The sequence below is a fragment of the Sorex fumeus genome, unplaced genomic scaffold (assembly GCF_029834395.1).
Source record: "Sorex fumeus unplaced genomic scaffold, SorFum_2.1 ptg000047l, whole genome shotgun sequence".
Lineage (NCBI taxonomy): Eukaryota > Metazoa > Chordata > Mammalia > Eulipotyphla > Soricidae > Sorex > Sorex fumeus.
Window position 1 is genome coordinate 47,728,495 of NW_026606104.1, and position 22,538 is coordinate 47,751,032.

A 22,538-nucleotide genomic window follows, 5' to 3' on the forward strand; every position below is an offset into this window, starting at 1 on the left:
AACCCAACTGGAGACAATTGAAAATCGGTGTTATCAAGACCACAGAATATAGTCAGAGTTTTAGTCAAGGGAAGTCGATTGAAGTAAAGGCCTTTGTTTAAAAAAAAAAATACAAGGAATAGTTTAAATATTGCTTGTAGTGGCTATCTTTTACCTATTGAATAAAACAGCTTCATTCTTTGGGAGTTTTTATTTTTCCCTTGGGAGTTTTTAAAAAAGATTTTCGTGAGATAGTTGAACAATTCTAGTTGATAGTTTGTTGACTATTTTATTTAAATATAACCATCACAGAATTAGATTATTTATGCTACTTGAGCCAGAAGTAAGCCCTGAGCACCACTAAGTGTGCCCTGAGCACTCTCGGAGTTCTCTAGGGTCACTCCCAGTTATGCTTTTGGTGGATCATCAAACCTGGTGCTCCCACATGCAGATGAATGTGCTCTAGTCCTTTGAGCCATTCTCCCCAGCTCCAATAATTTCTTTTTTATCTTTTATAGCACCTGTCTCAATACTGGGCAGAACATAAATGTTCAGACTAGATAGACTGAAGACTGGCATTAAGAAATAACATGTCCTTTCTCCCTTCTGCCCTCCAGCGCCCTCACAAGGCAAATGCTGAGGAGATGACCAAATACCACAGTGATGACTACATTAAATTTTTGCGTTCCATCCGTCCAGATAACATGTCTGAGTACAGCAAGCAGATGCAGAGATGTAAGTTCTATCTGTTCTCACCCTATTTTCCTTATTTTGAAGGCCTGGGTTGGATACAATTGGATTTTTTTTTTCCCTTAAATCCTACTGGTTTTTGGGTGCTGTGGAGCTGAACCACACTCAGTACTCTGGAGTAACTCCCAGTGGTGCCAGAAATCAGACCGGGTCCTCATATGTGCAAGTCTCTACTATCAAATGTCTGCTCAGCTGCTGTACCACTGAGCCACACCCCAGTCCCAGATCTCCCTTCTGTTTGTTAGTAGGACTGCCCTGCCTTCTTTATCACTTCTCATTCAGCTGACACTTGACTTCCTGTTTCCAAAGGTGCCAGAGTGCTGCTTCTTTTCTTGGGTCTGCTTTTCCCTAATTTTAAAGGTCGAGATTGAGGGCTGGAGCAGGTAGGGCAGTTGCCTTACATACAGCCAACCTGGGTCCCGTCCCTGACATCAGGATCTTATATGGTAACACTGTCCAGACATTTTGATTAGTTTATTTTTTTTAGTTATTATTAGTTTTTGCTTAGATTTCTGTATATTTTATGCCTAGTTTATCCCCAGACCATAAGTTTTTGCCTCTGTTTTCTTCTGTGATGTATCTTTTCCTCATGTGCAACCGCCTCTCCAGGTTTCAGAACAATCTGCTCTTTTTCAGTACGGGTCCTCTCAGTGTGTCAGGAAAAACACATGTTGGGTTAGTCTACCCAAGAATCTCTGTTGTGCAGTGCATCTGGGCCTCTCTTCACCAGGATATGCTCAATAACTAGAGAATCTCCATCTAAACCCTTCAGTTTAGCATTGCTCTCTGTATTTTTATCATGGCTGGTAAATACAGCATTCTTTCTGGTTTGTTTATTTGGTCTGGATGGCACCTACCAGTGCCACCATTGTAATGCTGCATGGGCACACATGATTTCTGCAGAGTGCACATCTTTCAGGTACTTAGTGACTTTTCCCATATACATGCCCTTTCTGGCCAGAAGACACTTGTTAAAGAGTAATTGGTATTGAGACTAAAAAATGATTTTGTTTTGTTTTGTTGTTTTTGTTTCTGGCTTTGAGGTCACACCTGGTGATGCTCAGGCATTATTCCTAACTATTCATGCAGAATTACTACTGGCAGTGCTCGGGGAACCATATAGGATGTCAGGGATTGAACCTGGGTCGGTCCTGAAAATGAGCTTTGATGAATCCTTTAACCCTGCTATTTAGGTCTGTGCCTCCCAACCTGACCTCCCTTCCTTCCTCTTCCTCCTTTTGTGACCTAATGTGTCACCAGGCGCCTGTGTTGCTTGGTTTGTGTCGCCTGCATCTCCCCTCTTGAGACTCTCTCCACTTTGGAAAAGCCCGTGTTTCTCTTAGTCATGTTTCTCTCACTGTCTCTTTCTCCCCCAAACACTTCCTTAGAACTTCCAAATAGAATCGGTTTTTACTTAAAAAAAAATTAGGTGGGGGCTGGAGCGATAACACATTGGGTAGGGTGTTTGCCTTGCACGTAGCCTACCCGGGTTTGATTTCGGGCACCAGCAGGAGTGGTTCCTGAGTACATGAGCTAGGAGTAGTCCCTGTGCATCACCGGGTGTGACCCAAAAAGCAGAAAAAAAAATAGGTGTCATTATGGGAGATAAGTCAAAGGACTGAAGTGTAAAACCTGGGTTTGAACCCTGGTTCTACTTAGTACCCTGAGCAGCTCCAGGTGTGCTCCTTGAACACCCAGGCAGTATCGCCCCAGATCATTACTTGTGCCAAAAGAAAAACCATCAGAAGCCTTAATTAATATTTCATTAGCAAAAGTAGAAATGTGAACATAAGCAAATTTTTTTTATAGATATCTGAATGTGAAATGTATAGTAGAGACATGATAAAAAGAAATTAATGGGGTAAGAAAAGGATACTCGTGCTGACTGGTTCAGCCTTTTTGGAAAACAGTATGGACGATTCTCAAAAAATTAGAAATTGAGCTCCTGTTTGACCAAGCAATATCACTCCTGGGAATATATCTGAGAGAGGCAAAAAAGTATAGTCGAAGTGACATCTGCACTTGTTTGTTCATTGCAGCACTCTTTATAATAGCCAGAATCTGGAAAAAAACTGAGTGCCCAAGAACAGATGACTGGTTAAAGAAACTGGTACATCTACACAATGGAATACTATGCAGCTGTTAGAAAAAATGAAGTCATGAAATTTATATACAAGTGGTACTACATGGAAAGTTTCATGTTAAACGAAATGACTCAGAAAGAGAGGGACAGACAGACATAGAAAGATTGCATTCATCTGGGGAACATAAAGTAACAAAATAGGAGACTAACACCCAAGAGGGGCCAAGATTAGTACCAGGAGGTCTGCTCCATGGCTTGGAGGCCAGCCACACATGCTAGAGGAAAAGGCAGCTCAGATAGAGAAGGGAGCACCAAATAAAGAGTGTTGGGAGGATCCTCCGAGGATGGGAGAAGCATGCTGAAAGTAGACTATAGACCAAACATGGTTGCCACTCCGTGTCTTTTGCAAACCACAACACCCAAAAGGAGAGAGAGAGAACTAAAGGGAATGTCCTACCACAGAGGCAGGGTGGGATGGAGGGATGGGGGATGGGAAGGATACTGGGACCCGGTGGTGGTGGAAAATGGGCACTGGTGGAGGGATGGATATTTGATCATTGTATAATTGAAATCCAAGCACAAAAATTTGTAAGTCTACAACTGTACCTCATGGTGTTTCACTATTAAAAAAATTTAAAAAAAAAAAAAAAAGGATAGTCGTATCCCTTTCATAGATATCTAAACTGAGACCCAGGGAGGAAAAGACTTTCCCCTAGTGGTGCAGCACAGCCATGGGAAAATGGAATGTCAGTCTCCTGGTTCTGGAGTACTGGCAGTAGCCCCTAATCACTGCCAGATGTGGCCCAAAAATAAAATCTCTCCCTCTCCCAGCAAAAGAAATATGTTTTTAAAACGCATGTAGAGCCAGAGCAGGTAGGGCCCTTGGCTTGCACACAGCCAACCCAGATTCAGTCCCTGGCACTATAAATGGTCCCTTGCCAGAAGTAATCCCTGAGCACAGAACCAGGAATATGCACTGAGCACCACTGTTGTGGTTCCTGCTCCTCCCTCTCCCCCCCAAAATCCATGTACCAACCCTTCTTTTTTGTTGTTGTTTTACAAGCTGGACCAAAAGGATTTTATTTCCCACTGAATGAATGATGTGAGAAAATACAAAAGACAGTAAGGATTCTCAAACTTTCAGTAGGAATCACTGGAGGGAAACGTTGCCAGAGAAGTAGGATGAGGTTTAGGGATGGACCAACCCTTCTTAACCCTGTAGCCTAAGAAAGAAAGTATTACCAATACAATTATAAAGTATTTTAGGAGGAAGAAAGAGGAACCCAAAGACAAGTCTGTGTTAGAGTATCTTGCAAGCACGAGGCCTACAGTTTGATCCTCACTATCACCCCACATGCCAACCCTGACTCAGGTGGCATTGCCATCTGTGACCCCCACTGCCACAACTAAGTGAGCAATTTTCTGGGGCATGGCAAATCAGAGTGCAAGTACCACTGCTGACTGTGTGGGAACCCTGGTCATCATAACAGCAGCAAACATAGAAGGGGGAAATTGAAAAATGGAAGAGGGGAGACCCATTGGATCTCCCTGAAGTTCTCCCTAATCGCACAGATGAGGATCTGCTCTCAGTTTTTCCTCTCAACTTTAATCATGTGTCTTCTGGAACGGGGAATGGAAGGGCTGGCCACTGGATCACATATTAGTCTTTGGCCTAAAGAAAACTTTTTTTTTTTTTTTTTTTTGCTTTTTGGGTCATACCTAGCGATGCACAGGGGTTACTCCTGGCTCTACACTCAGGAATTACCCCTGGCAGTGCTCAGGGGATCTTATGGGATGTTGGGAATTGAACCCAGGTCTGCCGCATGTAAGGCAAATGCCCTACCTGCTGTGCTATTGCTCCAACCCAAAAAACCTTTTTTTTCCTTATAACTCAAAACACCAATTTCCTCTTATGGAGGCTCCACATTCCAACTGGGAATCAAAGCAAAGCTTTCTCTGGAAACAGGCTAAACCAACTAAAGGAGGATGCAGCCAACAGTGGGTGTTATTTATCAGTGGATGAATAGTTTGGGCCCTGGGATCAAAGTTCTTATGACACAGCCTCTCAGTGCCATTCTCCAGCGGAGCACCTATTTGGCAGGGTACCAAATTAGGACAACTTCTTGCAAGTTTTGCTCTTTGGACCATACCCAGCAGCTACTCCTTGCTCATTGCTCATCCTTGTGGTTAGCTGGGGAACCATGCGGTGCTGGGTATCAAACCTAGGCCTCCTGCATGCAAAAAAATATGTTCAGCCCTTTGCGTGCTGTCCTTGGTCCCAAATTGGTGACTCTTTTAGTTATTGTAAACCTGGTGCTGTAGGTGGGTCTCAGTCAGTTACCACAGTCCAAGCTGGACAGCTACGACAATCCAAGCCTCCTGTTCAGGACTCCTCTACCTGGTACTTTTGGGGGACCCTTACTGATAACAGTGGGTACAGTGGGGAGCTTGGAGCAAGAATATAAGGTTCTAGCCCTGCCTCAACCTCTGACTTGCTGTGTATCATTGCTGTCTCATAGTTTTTGTTTCAGTGAAAGACAGTTTGGAACCATTAGGTTTCTGTCTAGTTGTGTGAATCTCCAACCTTCAAGTGTGCTTCCCTTTCTGCTTTTTCATTTGCATTATTGTTTGCATATGTTTCCACATTATGTATTAGTTTGTATTTTTATACCTTTAGGCCTAGAAATAACTTTTCTTCAATTGTCACTTGTGGACATAAGTAGCAAAAGCACTAGACTGTGGGATTCAAAACACCCAGGCTGTCAGTCTGGTTCATACTGTATGGTTATATAATTTTGGACAAATCACTCAACTTCTCCATATCTGTTTTTGTCACAGTGGGTTGATATCTACCTTATCTACCAGTGCTCAGGGACTATTTTGGTTCAGGGATTGGAGGTCACTTCTGAGGGTGCTTAGGGCACAATATGGTGCCCGAGATCAAACCTGGACCTTTGCATGTAAAGAATGTATTCTAGGCCATTGAACTGTTTCTCTAGCACCATAGGGCATATAAAATACTGCCTCTGTCATTTATTACTAATTCCTCTTTCCGATTTAGTTTCCCCATTTATGTAATCAGACCAGATCCTACCCCAGAAGATAATTTTTTTTTCTTTTTGGGTCACACCCAGCTTTGCATAGGGGTTACTCCTGGCTCATGCACTCAGGAATTACTCCTGGTGGTGCTCAGGGGACCATATGGGATGCTGGGAATCGAACCCGAAGCGTCAGAAGATAAATTATTTTGAGTGTTTAAAACATTTAGCTTAGTGATGGACTGTTGGTAAGTGTTCTGTGAATGGTACTTATATAGATCTCTGTTCTTCACTTCCTTATTGGTCAGTAAACCCAGACAGACATAAGAGGATAAATTTTTCTCCCTCAAGGGGCAGACTAATGTTTTCCAAGTATTTATTTGCTGTTAAATGTGTCTTCGTGTAAAAATAATGTTCATCTAAAAAAAAAATAATGTTCATCTTCTCAACAATTGGGTGAGGTAGATAATGATTGCTTGGTAAAGATAATGGGCCCGGGATAGTAGAGGTAGTAAGGTATTTGCCTTGCAGGTGGCCAGCCTTCCTCAGCACCACATATGGTCCTCTGTGCACCATTGAGTGTGGCCCAAATCCCCCACCCCCAACCACATCCTGCTCCGCCATAGAAAAGATAATGGGGCCGGAGTGATAGTACAGCGGGTAGGGTGTTTGCCTTGCACTTGGGTTCGATCTCCAGCATCCCATATAGTCCCCCAAGCACTGCCAGGAGTAATTCCTGAGTGCAGAGCCAGGAGTAACCCCTGAGCATTGCTGGGTATGACCCCCCCCCAAAAAAAAAAAAAAAAGAAAGAAAAAAAGATACTGGACAAGAGCTCAGAGAAGTTACTGGCCTGACCCAATCACACAGCCAGTAAGTAGCAGACCCTGCCTAGAACCCAAGCTTAAAAGCTGAGTCAAAATTTTTTGATTTGTTTTTTGGGGGTCTGGAGTGATAGCACAGTGGTAGGGCATTTGCCTTGCATGCAGCCAGCCCTACCGAGCCGGGTTCGATTCTTCCACCCCTCTCGGAGAGACCAGCAAGCTACTGAGAGTATCTCACCTGCACGGCAAAGCCTGGCAAGCTACCCGTGACGTATTCGATATGCCAAACACAATAACAGCAAGTCTCAAGGTGGAGACATTACTGGGTCCGCTCAAGCAAATCTATGAACAATGGGAGAACAGTGTTTGTTTGTTTGTTTGTTTTTTGGGGGTCACACCTGGTGTTATGCAGTGCTGCTCCCAGCTTGGCACGTCGGGGTGAATCTGGTCCTCGTAACTGCCAAGCTTGTACTCCAACCCATTGATTCCAAATTTTGTGAGTTTTTTTCCCCTCAGTTATTTATAATTATGTAAATAAAAACTAAAGGAAGTTATGGAAATTGATCTTTTGCTTATTTCCTTTCAGTCAATGTTGGTGAGGACTGTCCAGTGTTCGATGGGCTGTTTGAGTTCTGTCAGTTATCTACTGGTGGCTCTGTGGGTAAGAAATTCCCTTCTGAGCTCTCTGCTGTTCTTCACTAGTGAGATTGGCCTGCAGGCTGCCACTAGCCCAGCAGGGCTGATCTGTGCCCACATCAGATGGGCCTGTAAATTTTCACCGTAAGTCTTTAAAGTGTCCTTATAAATCAGTCTCATACTAGGTTTAATCTGACATGGTACTGAAGGTGTCCTTGACTATCCTCCTACTTAGAGATCTTATACACAGGAATTCCCTGCAGACCTCATGGGCTTGTTGAGATGCTATACATACTACCAATTTGTGGACTGCAAAGTGCTATAAAAACAGGAAGTGTCAACATCTGTGTCTCGCAAAAGAGCATGGTAATTGCATTTGGAGGTCAGAATACTCCCCACAATTTTCATTCTCATCTTAAGTGACTTCAGGAGACATTTAATTAATTCTTACTACCCAAAACCCTTTCTTAATGAATATTTTCTCCTGTTGCCTTTATTTTCTCTCTCTACCCCTCCTCCCCTGGCCTCCCAATATAATGTCAAAAAACAAGGAAGTAGAGAAGGAAAATAATTGCCCGTAGTCACATTGTCCATGGAGAGCCATTGTACTATTTTGGTGTTTGTACATCCTTTCTTTTCTCTGTGTATATAAGTTCTGGGAAGAAATGCATCTTATCAAGTACATAGTTTTATGCATTTAACTTAGTAAACATTTTTCTTCCCAGCACCAAAAAAAAAAACCTTATCTAGAACACAATTTCTAGTGACTATATATTTAGCCCATGTTATGGACCTACTTAGTGGACACAGCTGATCATCTAGATTGCCCTATGTTTTTATTGATATTAGAGTTTTGCTCAGAAATGAGCTTGACCCTATTTATTCTTTGAGCCTCTGCTAACTTTTGTCATCAAAAATTTTGATAGTAAACCACAATAAATTTATACTTTCAGTCCAAGTTGTACGTTCACACACCCACACTACCTCTAACGCCAGAATCTCACAGTAGCGCAATTATTGTACTCTTACATAGATTTTTTTTATTCTTGTCAATTTTCATTTAAGTATAAGTAATGTAAGGCTTAATGATAGGTTACTACTCTCAGTTTGGAAAACAACTTTCTTAAAGTAGCCAGTACTGCTAGAATAGGTGGGAGGGAGAGGGTGGCCTGAATGGTTTAATACAGCTATGGAGTAAGGCAGATCTGTCTCTGAGTGAGCTGCTTAGGGCTGGCTGGGGGAGCGGCTTGGTAACAGGCTTGCTTTCTCTTCCCTCACCCAGCAAGTGCTGTGAAACTTAATAAGCAGCAGACGGACATCGCTGTGAATTGGGCCGGGGGCCTGCACCACGCAAAGAAGTCTGAGGCATCTGGCTTCTGTTACGTCAACGATATCGTCTTGGCCATCCTGGAGCTGCTCAAGTATGCCTGCCTGGCCTTGTCTCTTGGAGGAGCACCTTAGGCCAGGTTCCCTCTCCCCTCTCCCCTGGGCTTGCTTCCCTAGTTTGCTTTTCCTAGCGGTGTGCTGGCTAGGATGTGTCCGGTGAGTGTCTCTGGCCATCCTCTCCTTGACGGGGTCTTGGTTTGATCTGAGCCCACGGCAAGATCAAGGCAGGGGCTGCTCAGATCCTGCCTCCAGAGTGTCCCTGTGTGGCTGGAGTTGACCCTGGCTGTAGAGTAGGAAGATCGGACTTGGTCGGCTTGGTCAGGCCTCTGGAGAAACCCTGCCGCTCTTCCACCTTCCTTCAGCCAGTTTCCACGTCTCTGGTGCTTAGAGATACCTGAGGGAGGCAGCCAGCCTGGTAAGCTGGGACCTAGCGCCCTTGGCGCGTCCCACTCCCAGAGAGCCCCCAGAGCCCCTGACCCTCTTCTGATCCTAGGTATCACCAGAGGGTGCTGTATATTGACATTGATATTCACCATGGCGACGGCGTGGAGGAGGCCTTCTACACCACAGACCGGGTTATGACTGTGTCCTTCCATAAATACGGAGAATACTTCCCAGGAACGGGGGACCTACGGGTGAGAACTCCCTGCCAACGAGCTCGCCTTCAGCTGCCAGCTCTGTCTCCTATTCAGTGTCTCCCAAACCCACTTTCTTCTGCCATTTAGAGCACCATACCCCAGTCTGGGGCACTGCTCATTATCTCTTTCCCTTCATAATTCTGGAGGAAGAGAATGATGGGGCATAAGGATGAGGAGGAACAGTAGTCTCCTGACTCATGGCACTTTCGACAGCAAAGTTGCATTACACCATTCAGATGTCCCATATGGCTTTGGACGTAAACTGTTTGAGTTTGGGGCCTAAAATGGCAGGTGCTCTCCCATGGCCTAGGATGGGGACATTATAGACCGTCTCAAGCTTTCTTAATAGAGCACCTTTCCCTTTGACCATCTGAAAGCTATGGGCTCTCTCCCTAAAAAAAGCACATGAACCTTGGCATTGGATATTTTTTATTAAGAGATACTGACCTTTCCTGATGGTCAAATCTGTAGACCTCAGGATAAGAGTCCTCAGAAGCTAATTCATTAACTGCTTCTATTAACACACTATGAAACGAGCCCTTTGATCATAGCGTTTAGACCCTTTGGTGAAAAAATGACACCAATTTATTTAGTTGTTGGGTCATACCCGATTTTGCTCAGGGGATACTCCTGGTGCTACACACAGGAGTACTCATAGTGGTGCTCTAGGGACAAAATAGGATGCTGGGGATCAAACCTGGGTTGGGCGCATGCATGGCAAGCGTTCTACCCACTATACTGTCCTGGCTCCATAAAGTGACACCAATTTAGTTGTTCACTATGACCAACATTAGTGTAATTGGACATTCTCAATTTCAAAGAACTTGCCTCTTTGATGACTCTTGGCAGAGGGGAGGGGGGCAGTGAGCAGGAAGCCCTGAGAAAACAAAGTTGTGGGAGTGTGTGTTATTGTTGTTACCTACCCCAGGGAAGACCGTGTGAGCTGTGGGGAAAATTCATCACTCACGCCCTATTAACAGGTCCCAGTCTGTCCAGAGATGTGAACGGGACTTGCCACCAGTGGATTTTCCAGCGGACAGTCCCCCAGTTCTGTCCCTGACGTGCCTCCTGTCCCCAGCATCACTTGCGTAGAACCACCGCTTTGCATCCTCTTTTATCCGAAGTTTTTCCTTGTTTAGTCTTCCACTTTTACCGTACTATTCTTCTCGATTAGGATATTGGGGCCGGCAAAGGCAAGTATTACGCTGTTAACTACCCGCTCCGTGATGGGATTGATGATGAGTCCTATGAGGCCATTTTCAAGCCGGTAAGTGATTTTTCCACCACCTGGGCTACAAGACAGGATCAGTCGAAGGGAGGGAGTGTTAAATAACAAAGCACCCTCATGGTGCCTCTGGGGCCTCTCCACGGAAAGGCTGGTAAGGTGCCTTTCAGTCCTGAATTGCATGCTCTGTGGTCAGTGAGAGGAACAAAATTCATCCAAATATTTGTTGTTGTGGGCTGGAGCGATAGCACAGCAGGTAGGGCGTTTGCCTTGCACATGGCCAACCCGGCTGACCCGAGTTTGATTCCTCCTCCTTCAATTCCTCTGCCCCTCTTGGAGAGCCCAACAAGCTACCGAGAGTATCTCACCCACATGGCAAAGCCTGGTAAGCTACCCATGACGTATTCAATATGCCAAACACAGTAACAACAAGTCTCACAGTGTTACTGGACCCGCTCAAGCAAATTGATGAACAATGGGAGTGACAGTGACAGTGATTTGTTGCTGTCTTCTGAGGGCCAGATGTTACATTTAAGAATATTATAATGGGGCCGGAGCAGTGGGACAGCAGGTAGGGCACTTGCCTGGCACGAAGCCGACCTTGGTTCGATCCTTGGCATCACATACAATATAGCCCCTCCAGGAGTGATCCCCGAGGGCAGCAACAAGAGCAGACCCACCCTGAGCACTGCTGGGTGTGGCCCCCAACAAAAGAATATTATGAGGGGCTCAGATAGTATAGGAATCAGGTGTTTGTCTTGTTCACAGGCATTCTTGGTTCAAGCACCACCAGGGGTAAATCCTTGAGCACAGAGCCTAGAGTAAGCTCTGAGCACTACTTGGTGTGACCCCCAAACAAAAAAATTGGAGCCAGCTCTCTGGCTTGGGGGTCAGGGGCGTAGGTCCAGATTCTCCCCTGAGCAGTGCTGCAGTGACTCTGGGGGTCCCAGGATTATGGGACCTTAGCAGCTCCACAGCCTCTAACCCAAGCACCAAATTGCCTGTCTGATTGACCAGTATCACCATGAGTGACCCCTTGACCCGCTAAGCACTGTTTGGGAGCCCTCATCTCCTAAAGTATCCAAAAGATGTATCTAGGTTTGGGAGCAAACCTCAGTGGTAAGAGTGGGAACCTCATTTGTGACCCCAGATTAGGTCCCCAGCATCAGAAATATGTGTTTTTTAATAAAAGACATGGGACCAGAGTGATAGTACGGCAGGAATGGCCCTTTGCACATGGCCCACCTAGGCTGGATCTCCAGCATCCCATACAATTACTCAAGAAGTAGTTCCTGAACGCAGAGCCAGGAGTAGGTTCGAGCACTGCTGGGTGTGGCCAAAACAAAAAGACATGGGGTCATAGTGCTGCTATGTGGGTAGGGCACTTGCCTTATATGTGTCAGGCCCCCATTTGATCCCTGGCACCACTAGGAGTGATTCCTGAGCACAGAGCCAGGAGTAAGCCCTGAGGACTACCGGGTGTAACCCCAAAACGAAAAGGCATGTTCTGTGCTCCTGAAGAACCCCAGCACATACCTGTCCTTGCGATCAGTACTGTCTTTGAGGGGTATCTGAGACCTGGGATCACTCTGGCTTGGGCTGGATGGAGAGTAGTCAGAGATGATTTCACAGGAATGACATTTGAGCTTCAGTTTTCTAAATGAGAGGTTATCCACTGAAGAACGGTGTGAGGACTGGGAGGGGAAGAATGGTGATTGGCAGGGGAAACAGGCCCAGTGAAGTAGAGGTGTTACAGTCTAGCATTGGTAGCTAGTATGATGTGTGGAAAATTGAAAGATGTGATGAGAAATGAATGTAGGGTCAGCATTTCAATATTTGAGGGTCAGCCAAGGACATAGCTCAAAGGATAGCAATGACCTAGCATTGGAGCACATGCTTTGCATGCTGGAGAACCACAGTGGGTAAGGTGCTTGCCTTCACGCAGCCAACCTGGGCTTGATGTCTGACATCCCGTATGGTCTCCCCAGCCCTGCCAGGAGTGATCCCTGAATGCAGAGCCAGGAGTAAACCTTGAACACATCTGGGAATGCCCCCCCCCCACACACAAAAATTTTTTAAAACTACTGGGAATAAATAGCCCCTTAACACCACTGGGTGTGACCCGAACAGACAAGCCTTGAATGCAGGCTGAGTAGTTCGCCTTTAAGCCTTATAAATCTTTACCTTTAAACAACAAAGAATCGCTAATAAAGTGTTGATCTAAGAAGGTCAGGTAGTCATTCAGCAAACACCAAGTACCTGCTCTGTGCTTTATCCTATCTATAACAGGGGAGCCCGAGGAGGGTCTCTGTCCTCAGCCAAGTTAGACTGTAATTCTGAGAATAGGAAATATAAAAGTGAAGTGCTTCCTTATAAAATATGGCTCAGTGTCTTATTTGGAAAGGGGAGGAATAGGAGGAAGAGGATAGACACAACTGTGCTTAGGAGCTATTCCTGCCTCTGCTCAAGTGAACCACACTACACCACACCACACCACACCACACACACACACACACACACACACACACACACACACACCGCCCCACCGCCAGCCCCTGGTAGTGCTAAGGGATCAACTGCATGTACAGTAGTAGACATCTATTATCTCTGTGGTCCAAGGCACAATGTCTTTTTTATTTATTAATTTTTTGGTTTTGGACCAGAAGTACCTGGCAATGCTTAGGGGTTAATCCTGGCTCTGGACTCACAAATCATTCCTGAGTGTTCAGGGGACTATGTGGGAAGCCAGGAATTGAACTGGGGTTGGCCACATGCAAGGCAAACACCCTACCCACTGTACTATATCTCTGGTCCCTGAAGGCTCAATATCTTATTGCTTATATGACACTTAAATAAAATTGCTTATATCTACCGAATGAGTAGACCAAATCAACTAAGGGGAAAGTCTTTCTAGAGGAAGTGGCACTGGAGTTTGGGCAGTGAAAGAAGAGAAAGACTTAGGATGTCGATAGGGTGCAACACCCAGTGATGCCACAGGAGGGGCTTGCAGGGAATCACACTTCAGGGCCTTGTACATGTGTGTGCTTCATCCCTTGTCCTAACTGCTAGGCCCCTGGAGCTGCAAGCCTGTTTGACATCCTTTGAAATGGGCACTAGAATCAGAGTGGAAAAATGGACACCTTAGGCTGGTACTCCTGTCCTGTACCACCCACTCTTCCTTTCTAATCTCCCTCACACTGAGTGGTGATCCCAAATAGCTCTTCTTGTGGCTGTTAGTCATCTGGATATGTCCTCATAGGTCATGTCCAAAGTGATGGAGATGTTCCAGCCGAGTGCGGTCGTCTTACAGTGTGGCTCTGACTCCCTGTCTGGAGATCGGTTAGGTTGTTTCAATCTGACCATCAAAGGTGAGACCAGGTAACATGGGGCTGGGCTGATGGGCAGGATCTGCTGGCTGCTCCTGTAACCCAGCACCTTGCCTCCAACCCCAGGGCATGCCAAATGTGTGGAATTTGTGAAGAGCTTCAACCTGCCTATGCTGATGCTGGGAGGCGGTGGCTATACCATTCGCAATGTTGCCCGGTGCTGGACATATGAAACAGCTGTGGCCTTGGACACCGAGATCCCCAATGGTAACAGCTTGGGTGCCAGGTGGGGAACTGAAACTTGGGTTCCAGCTGGAACTCAAGTCCTCAGGTCCACTCACCCCTTGGTGTTGGTCATGGGACTGCTCCTTCTGATGCAGTCATCGCCATAGCCATCAGTTTCTGCTCAGTCCTTTCACACTGTGTTCTCCCTCCAGCTCCTGGTCTGGAGAAAATGATTAGTGGTTGTTTTTAGCTTTGGATATTTCTGTTCTGTAGGATAACTAGTAGAGGGCGTGTTTGCATAAGCATTGTCTAAATATTTCTAAACCAGAGATTTATTTGGGCCTTCTCCTTGGAGCAATTTATCTGTCTGTACCTATCTATTCTGTATATCTCCACCTCTGGTATGGGTGCTAGAGAATGGCATTAAAACCACTGAAATCTAACAAGGGATGAGGCTCAGTGGTCAAGCACATGTGTAAAATCCTGTATTAAGTCCATGGTACATAGTACCCCAACCCAAAATGGTGACAGTAATATAAAGATTAAAGTCTTGTAGACCCAGATATCCCCTAGGTTGGAAGTATTTTTCCCAGTTTGGAAGATGGGATAGGCAAGTTCAGTTAAATTTACAGATGCTTTGCTCAAGGATCCCACGAGAGCAAGTTTCACGACCTTTTTTTTTTTCCTACTTCAATCAGAGCTTCCGTACAATGACTACTTTGAATACTTTGGACCAGATTTCAAACTTCACATCAGTCCTTCCAATATGACTAACCAGAATACTAATGAATACCTGGAGAAGATCAAGTGAGTATATCCACAGACACCCCTCTATTGAGCTCTTGTCTGCCCCCAACTGGAGCCCAGCCACCCTCTCTCTCTACCATTGGCCATAGACAGCGACTGTTCGAGAACCTGAGAATGCTGCCCCATGCCCCTGGGGTCCAGATGCAGGCGATTCCTGAAGACGCCATACCGGAGGAGAGCGGCGATGAAGATGAAGAAGACCCTGACAAGCGCATCTCTAGTAAGACTCACACAGGGCAGCTCTCCATATTCTGCCCCAAGCTCCTCACCCTTTGGGGAGCCCAAGTTCCCTCCCCCCTTAACTTTGGTGTCTCTTGGAGGAGGTGCAGGGAAGTCCTGGTACCCACTCAGGCCCAGGTCCCCATTGTCACCCATGGCTTTATGTTGCCTCCCAGTCTGTTCCTCTGACAAACGAATTGCCTGTGAGGAAGAGTTCTCCGACTCTGAGGAGGAGGGAGAGGGTGGCCGCAAGAACTCTTCCAACTTCAAAAAAGCCAAGAGAGTCAAAACCGAAGATGAAAAAGAGAAAGAACCAGAGGAGAAGAAAGGTGGGTTTGGGTTGGGCCTGTCCTGTGCATGGGCCATGCTAGCCCATGGGGGGGAAGGAGCTGGCTCCCCCCCAGAGCCAGGGCCCTCCCAGCGCTTCCCAGGCTCTTGACAGGCAGGGCCCACAGAAGGAAACGCAGTTATCCTCACTGGACAATTGAGCCCTGCCAGGCTGCAGCGCCAGAGACGTGCCTGGGCTCCCTGTGGTCAGGAGCCTGGCTCCCACATACCACCAGCCCCTTTTCCCAGCCCTTCTCCCCAAGTTTCCCAGGGGGGCTGCCTCTGTGCACTGGCTTGGGCTCTGGGAGCTGGGAAACCGGCCTGACCGGTTTCTTCTTACAGGCTCATTGGGAGGACCTGGGATGGGCTTTTTCTTTTGTGTGTCCAGTGAACTGTATAGTGTTGGAGAAGGGGTTTGGGTCTTTCTAAGGGACTCTCTCAGCTGTCTCTGTCTTCTTATGTTCTAGAAGTCACAGAAGAGGAGAAAGCCGAGGAGAAACAAGAAGTCAAAGGGTGAGGAAGTTGTGTATCAGCTGTGTCCCTGGCATCAGAGCACCAGCCCTTTATCCCATGGCACAGGAGAGGAAGGCACAGGGACAGCTGGTCCAGCTATAAAGGCCTCTTTCAGCGTGTCTGCCTGCAGTTCTAGGCAGAGCTAGGAAGCCCCAGCCCTTGCGGTCACCTGGGCGGCAGGGGCCTGTGCATGTCATTGTCCCCACTCTGGGCGGGTTATCTCATGCCAGTGTCTTCTCTCCACAGGGTCAAGGAGGAGGTGAAGTTGGCCTGAGCAGATCCCTAAGGCTTCTGGCCTCTTGCCAAGCCCCCACCCGCACCCCAAACCACCCCCTTCTCCCACAACCCCTCAGATTTTATATTTTCTATTTCTGTGTATTTATATATAAAATATATTAAGTATAACTATGCACAGGGACTAGAAAGGAGCCAGACCCTGTACCCAGGGCACACATGCCCATGAGCTCTTCTCAGCTGCCTTGCTGCCAGTTTCCCCATTCACTTCGACTCGGAAAGGGTGCTGGCCTGCCTGGAAGCGGGCCTCTTCAGCAGCCATAGGGCAGGATCTTGAAATGCCAAGTGCCTGCTTCGTAGCTTCGGAAAGGTGCCCCTATAGTGCATTCTATAGGGTGACTGTCTTCGGGAGCTTTGCAGCTCGTTACAGCAGCATCAGCCATTTTTAGGTTGGCTGTTCTCATGCCTTTCTGCAGGCCCCAGGTGAGCCTGGAAGCTGCCACATGACCTCTCCTCCCCCAATTCTGCAGTGGAGATCGGTAGTCTAGTTCTTTTTGAGATACTATTTTCATTTTTGTGAAATCTTTGTAATAAAATGGTACATTTCTATACCCTCCTCACCTTGTCTCCTAGTCATATCCCTGGGCCCATCTCATCTGTACTGCCCTGACCTTTAAGGGGTGTAGAAGGATCGAAACAACCCCCAGAACAGAAGACCCCACACACACTTCTTAAGCCATCCCACCAGGCCCGTGGTTAACCAAGCTTATTTCCCTGCCCACAGAAGACCACTCATTACAAACCACCACTAAAGGGACAACATTTATTCCTTTTCCAAATGTTACAGTAAAACCAGGTGGAAGAGAATGGTTTTAGCAGTTAGAAAAAAAAAAAAAGTACAAATCTGGAGTTTGGCCATTAAAAGTTATTTACAACAATGGGAGTGGGGGGCAGGGGAGGGGGTGGGGAGACAACAAGAAGTTGTTTCACATTACAGACCTCCCTCCACCCCAAAGCCTAATACTTGCTTACCAAGAGAGCTGACTCACAAGCAGGAGGTTTGAACTTGAGTAAGTAAAGACATTTATAAAAACCCAGACGGGGCAGTGTGCACCAGCCCAGGTGCCACGAGGCACAGCACAAGAGACTAAAAACGCAACAGGGGGAAAGCTTGGACACTCAGGAGTTGGGAGTGTAGGCACCCCACATCTGGCTCAGGGATTTGGGGAGTAAACAAAACCTACTTGGAAAAGAACTGGGGGAGAAAACCAGCAATTGCCTTCAGGGGCGGGACAGGGGGGCGGGAGGGCGAGGGGCCAGGAGCATTTCACGTCACTAACCTAACTTGGGAAACTGCAAGGGACCACCTTCTACTGGCCTCAGGAGGAAGGCCAGATGGATGATGGGAGAATCCACAGGAGGGAGAGGAGGGGGAACGTGGCTGGGAGGGGGCAACAGCCCCTTCCTTTCTGGGCACAGGAAGGCAGCCAGGGCACCGGGTCCAGGCGGTGACCTCACAAGGACAGCACAGTTTTTGCAGCTCAGAGATCACCCACCTGCCCCCACCCAGCTACTCATTCTGCTCGCTGGCGGGTGCGGGGCCACTCTCGGGCCCCGAGGGGGAGGACGGCTCGGCGGCCTGGGGCCCTGCCTCCTCCTCGGCGTCTCCGCCTGCCCCCTTGGCCTGGGGTTCCTGGCACTCGGGGGTGGCAGCGGCCTTCCCCCCTTCCTGGGCAGAGCCTTCCTCGCTGCAGGCACCGATCTCCCCCTGCTCCTGCTCCTCCTCGGTGGGCGAGGAGGCCGAGGAATCACCCCCACCCTCCTTCCGATTTCTCTTGAAGGACAGGCCGCTCAATTTGAAAGGCTTCTTGAACGAGAATTTCTTCTTCTTCTTAGGGGTCTCCTTGGGGGCGGCGTCGCCCTTGGCCTCGGCGCCCTGGCTAGCGGGTGCGGGCTCGATGGCATCACCAGCGGCCCCGGCTGTGTCCTCTGTTCCGTTCACGGGGGGCGACTCCCCTTCACCTTTGGGGGACAAGTCTCCATTGCTTTTCACGTGGCCGTTCTCCTGCAAGGCAGAGGAGTGCGCGCTCAGGCCCGGCTGCCGCGGCCCCGCCCGCGGGTCCCGTCTAACATCTCCCTCCGGCCCACCCGGCGCGCCGCGGCCGGCAGGAGGCGCTGGCCCCGGGCCCCCCACCCCCTCCCCCGGGGCGCGCTCGATTCCGCCAACAGCCGCTCGGAGCTTCGGGTCCCGGGCGGGCCGCGCCGCCCGACAATGGGCGGGAAGCCGGCCCGCGGCTGCCCGGGGTACCTGGCCGGGCCCACGCCCGCGGCCTCCCGCTTTGTGTGAACGGGCCCCCACCCACCTCGGCCTCTCCCCACATCTCCGCTCCCTCCGGGGGCCGGCGGGGAAACGTGGGCCACCGCGGTCGGGTCCACGGGCGCAGCGCCGCCCCTCCGGGCACCCGCCCCGCGGCCCCCGAGCGCCCCCTCGGAGCGGCCCGCCAGCGCCTTTGTTCCCCGCGCGGCGCTCGGGGCGGCCGGGGGGCAGCGCCGGGGGCCGGGGCCGCGAACAAAGGAGGCGGCGGGGCCCGGCCGGCGCCCCCTCCGCGCCCCTCCCCTCGCTTCGCCCGCGGGGGCTGCGGCGCGGAGAACAAAGGGACCGGGCGGGGGAGGGGGCGCCGCGTGTCCCCGGCCGGACAAAGCGCGCGGCCCCGGCCCCGGGCCCTTCGAGGGGGCGAGGTGCGGGAGGCGGGGGCCGGGGCCGGCGGCGCCGAGCGCACCCACCTGTCCGTTGGCCTTCGCGGGAGAGGCGCCTGCTGCCTCCTCGGCGGTCACGTCGCCCCGGGGAGCCTTGGAGCTCTGGCTGCCCATGGTGGGGGGGTCTGCTGGGGGGCGCCCGGAGCCGCCCCGGGCTCGCGCCGCAGCGGAGAGTTCGGCTGGGTCGGTCTGGCCGGCGGAGGGGTGGGGCTCGCGCCGGAGGGGGAGGGGTGTCGGGGGAGACCAGGCTGCGCCCCCGCTCCGCGCCCGACCCACGAGCTGCGCCCACCGCCGCTCCGCTCCGCGCCAGAATGCAGCCCGCCGCCCGCCGCGCCGCCCTTTTATAGGCGCCCGGCGCGTGGGGCGGGGCCGGACATTTAAATGAGCGCCCAATGGAGGGGCGGGGGCGGGGTCAGGGCCCGCCCGCGCGGGCGGTGCGCGGGGCCGCGGTCGGGTCCCCCAGCCTCGCCGAGACCCGGGCCAGGTGGGGCGCGGTCTGGGACCGAGAGAGGCGGCCCGCGGCCAGCTGGGTGGAGGGGGGCGGGGGGCTCCTAGAGAAAAGGCGAGAGAGCCGTCAAGCCTCCTCTCACCACTCGCCTCTCGGGTTGGACGCTTGGAGTGGCCTCCAGCGCCCGTTCCTGCGCTGACAGCCCCTGTGAAGTCGTGGACAGGCTCACAGGCTGACCCACTCCTCTGAAGACGGGTCCTGAATTCTGCTCCCGAGATTATAGTCAGAGAAGCCTCAGGGTCCCTGCAGTGTTTCTGCATTCTGCCCCTCAAGCCTGGGAGCACCTCGGGGATGCCACCTACCTCCCTGCCTACCTTCCCGCAAGCCAGCTGAGCCCTCTGACCCAGGTCCCTCTGGACAGAGTGGTTCATCTTCAGCCCCGTGGTGGCCAATCACAGCGAGCCCTCACAGACAAACCCACCCTCAGCCCCTCTCCTTCCTGGCTGAGCCATCTGAGTGCCCCAGGTCCTGGGTCCTTGGAGGGTGCCGGCAACCCCTCTTGGAAGCAGAGACATGATCTGGCTGCTGTTCTCCCCAGCCTCCCTGCTGCAACAGGCTTCCCGATCTGGCACAGGAACCCCAGAAGATCTGCGCACATCACAAAACACTTCATTTCCTGAAGAGTGGGGGTGGGGACTCCGGAGCACCCAACACTGCCCAGCCTCCAGTTCAGCCCAATAGGGAGCAGCCCTGGGGGCAGGGATGACAGGTGACTCAGACACTGGCCCCTGCTGCTTCCCCTGACCTAGACAGACCTGTGAGAACCCCATAAGAACCCCAGAGCCCTGGCTGGCCTGGGGCTTGTGTTTCTGCTACTGCCCTGAGCCCTCAGGAGGAAAATGTCGTCGAAGGAAGCAAAATGTTGCAAAAGTGAGGCTGTGTCCTGGACAGATCAGCCTGTCCCTTGTCCCCCCCTCCAACTAGGAGGTGCAGAGACACCCCCAGGCCTGAGGAATCGGGAACTTCCCAAAGACCTGAGCACTAAGGGGCATGTGAGGGAGATCTGACGGGCTCGCTCTGATTTCCAGTAGCTGCTCCTTGTCCACCTGACCGCTTCCCACATAGCCTCCCACCTTCTGACAGTCTGGACCCCAGGCCTTTAGGAAAGGAAATTGACATGTCCAAAGGCACACAACAGAAACCAAAAGCTGAGGATGAGAGAGTTTAAACAGACCTTCTAAATGATCTGGGGGCCTAGAGCAGGTCGGGTGCTTGCCTCACTCACGACTGACCTGAGTTTGATCCTGGTGTCACCTGGGTCCACTGGGAATGATCCCTCAGTGTGCTCCCCACCAAAAAGGAAAAAAAAAAAACACTCACAAAGACCTAAATTGGTCCGAGGCTGTAAGGAATCTCCTAAGAGAAATCACTCTTGAGACTAGAGAGATACAACAGCAGGTAGGGCCGCTCGCTTTGACGATGCCACCCAGGTTCAATCCCCAGCACCCCATATGGTCCCCTGAGCACTACCAGGAGTGATTCCTGCGTAACCCTTGAACATCGCCAGGTGTGACCACCCCAATCCCTGGGCTCACGTGCGTGCATGAGAGACAGAGAGAGAACGAGAGGGGGGGAGAGGAAAGGAAGGAAGGAAGGAGGGAGGGAGGAAGAAATTGCTCTTGCGCATTCAGAGACAGAGAGGAAAGGGGTTAAGACCTTGCATGCGGTTTGATCCCCAGTTGGGTTACTTTAAAAAAAAAACACCTCTCTTAAAGTCTAAAGCAAGGGGTAAGGAGACAAAAATTGCCAGGAGTAACCCCTCCCCGCCCTAACACAGGGCCATGACTAGCCCCTAAGCACTGCCAGGTATCACCCCCAAAAGAAAAAAGCAGAGATTAGGGGCAGGGATGTGGCTTCAGTGGTAAGGTATAGACCTTGCATGTGTGAGGCTCTGGAAGGAAGGAAAGGAAAGAAGGAAGAAAAGGAAAGAGAGAGAGAGAGAGAGAGAGAAGGGAGGGAGAAAGGAAGAACAGAAAAAAGATTACGAGAGAAAAATGAAGGGAGAGAGGGAGGAAGGAGAAAGAGAGAGATGAGTTGGCGTTGGCACAGAAGGGGTCCTATACCCCACTGCAGTTCACTAACAGGACAATGACTTCACCTGCTGCCACTGAGGGACAGCCTCGTGACCTGCACCTCTGTCTTGGCCACAATAGGAAGCCCAGAGCTGCCAGGCACTGCCCGCACTAGCCGGCAGGGCTCAGAGGCCGGAGTGTGAGCTCTGGGGGGAGCAGGGCAGAGGATAGAGCTGACTCCAAACCCTGATGCCTGGGACCACGGAGCCGGGATGAGCCCAAGAGGAGGAGGCTCCTCTGGGCTAAAGGACCCCGAGTCCCCTGAGTGAGGGAGGAAGCCTGGTCTCAGGGGAGCCCCTGTAGCCTTGTCAGGTGGTGTCTGTAGAGGGGGTGTCTAGAGTCCAATCCCTTAGCAAAGCTGGGTCCCAGCAGAAAGTAGCTTCTGGAAGGGGGCAAGGCTAAAGATGCTTGGGGCGGGGGAGGCAAGGGGTGGGCATCCCCCACGGCCTCCTCTGTCCGCCCTAAGCTCCTTCCTCCCCAGCTGCTGCCAGCCTGGACAATGCGCCCATTGTTCTGGTCTCCAGGGGCCTGCGTGCAACTGTGTGCGTCTGTTTCTCTCTGTGTGCGACTCTATCGCTCTGTGTCTGTCTGTGTGTGCGACTCTGTGAGTCCGTGTTTGTGTGTGTCTGTGCGCGTGCATGTGCGCGTGCGTGTGTGTGTGTGTATGTGTGTGTGTGTGTGTGTGTGTGTGTGTCCCTAGGTGTGTCTGTTCCTGGTGCTATGAGTATGCATCTTGACTTGGGTCTGTCTCTAAGGTGAGAGAGGCTTGGTGACTCCTGGTGACTGGAAGACTTTCTGGGTGTGTGCCTGTCTGAGACTGTGTACTGGTGACTGTCGGCTGTGACAGGCTGACGAGTGAGTGCGTGGCTCTGAGGGAGAGTGTCTCTGAGAGTCAGAGGAGAAGGCAGCTGGTTTGTGGAGGGACCCTGAGAGGAGCAGAGTACGCCTTGGTGGGTCACTGAGGAGTGGCGGAGGAACTTTTTCCCAGGGGCA

General features: G+C 50.4%; 2 protein-coding genes across 2 annotated transcripts in view; one reads left to right on the top strand and one right to left on the bottom strand.

Moving 5' to 3' along the window:
- Window positions 1-16,817, top strand: part of HDAC1 (histone deacetylase 1) — a 35,048-nt gene extending 18,231 nt beyond the window's left edge. The window contains exons 3-14 of the mRNA XM_056123442.1: window positions 597-714; window positions 7,259-7,333; window positions 8,591-8,729; window positions 9,188-9,329; window positions 10,507-10,599; window positions 13,817-13,925; window positions 14,010-14,150; window positions 14,807-14,915; window positions 15,005-15,135; window positions 15,311-15,463; window positions 15,929-15,974; window positions 16,221-16,817. Of these exons, the coding sequence (XP_055979417.1) occupies window positions 597-714; window positions 7,259-7,333; window positions 8,591-8,729; window positions 9,188-9,329; window positions 10,507-10,599; window positions 13,817-13,925; window positions 14,010-14,150; window positions 14,807-14,915; window positions 15,005-15,135; window positions 15,311-15,463; window positions 15,929-15,974; window positions 16,221-16,248 (1,284 nt within the window). The 3' untranslated portion in view covers window positions 16,249-16,817. The remainder of the gene's footprint in view (window positions 1-596; window positions 715-7,258; window positions 7,334-8,590; window positions 8,730-9,187; window positions 9,330-10,506; window positions 10,600-13,816; window positions 13,926-14,009; window positions 14,151-14,806; window positions 14,916-15,004; window positions 15,136-15,310; window positions 15,464-15,928; window positions 15,975-16,220) is intronic.
- Window positions 16,818-17,017: 200 nt separating this feature from the next.
- MARCKSL1 (MARCKS like 1) lies at window positions 17,018-19,298 on the bottom strand. The gene is made up of 2 exons (XM_056123466.1): window positions 18,993-19,298; window positions 17,018-18,273 (listed from the first exon to the last, which is right to left on the bottom strand). Exons 1-2 carry the CDS (start codon window positions 19,077-19,079, stop codon window positions 17,779-17,781), a joined length of 582 nt encoding a protein of 193 aa, XP_055979441.1. The 5' UTR covers window positions 19,080-19,298; the 3' UTR covers window positions 17,018-17,778.
- Between the last annotated feature and the right edge of the window lie 3,240 nt (window positions 19,299-22,538).

Coding starts and splice junctions, on each gene's coding strand:
- MARCKSL1 (XM_056123466.1), bottom strand. CDS start 19,079: ATGGGCAGCCAGAGCTCCAAGGCTCCCCGGGGCGACGTGACCGCCGAG. Junction 18,274..18,992: donor CCGCGAAGGCCAACGGACAG/GTGGGTGCGCTC, acceptor TCTGCCTTGCAG/GAGAACGGCCACGTGAAAAG.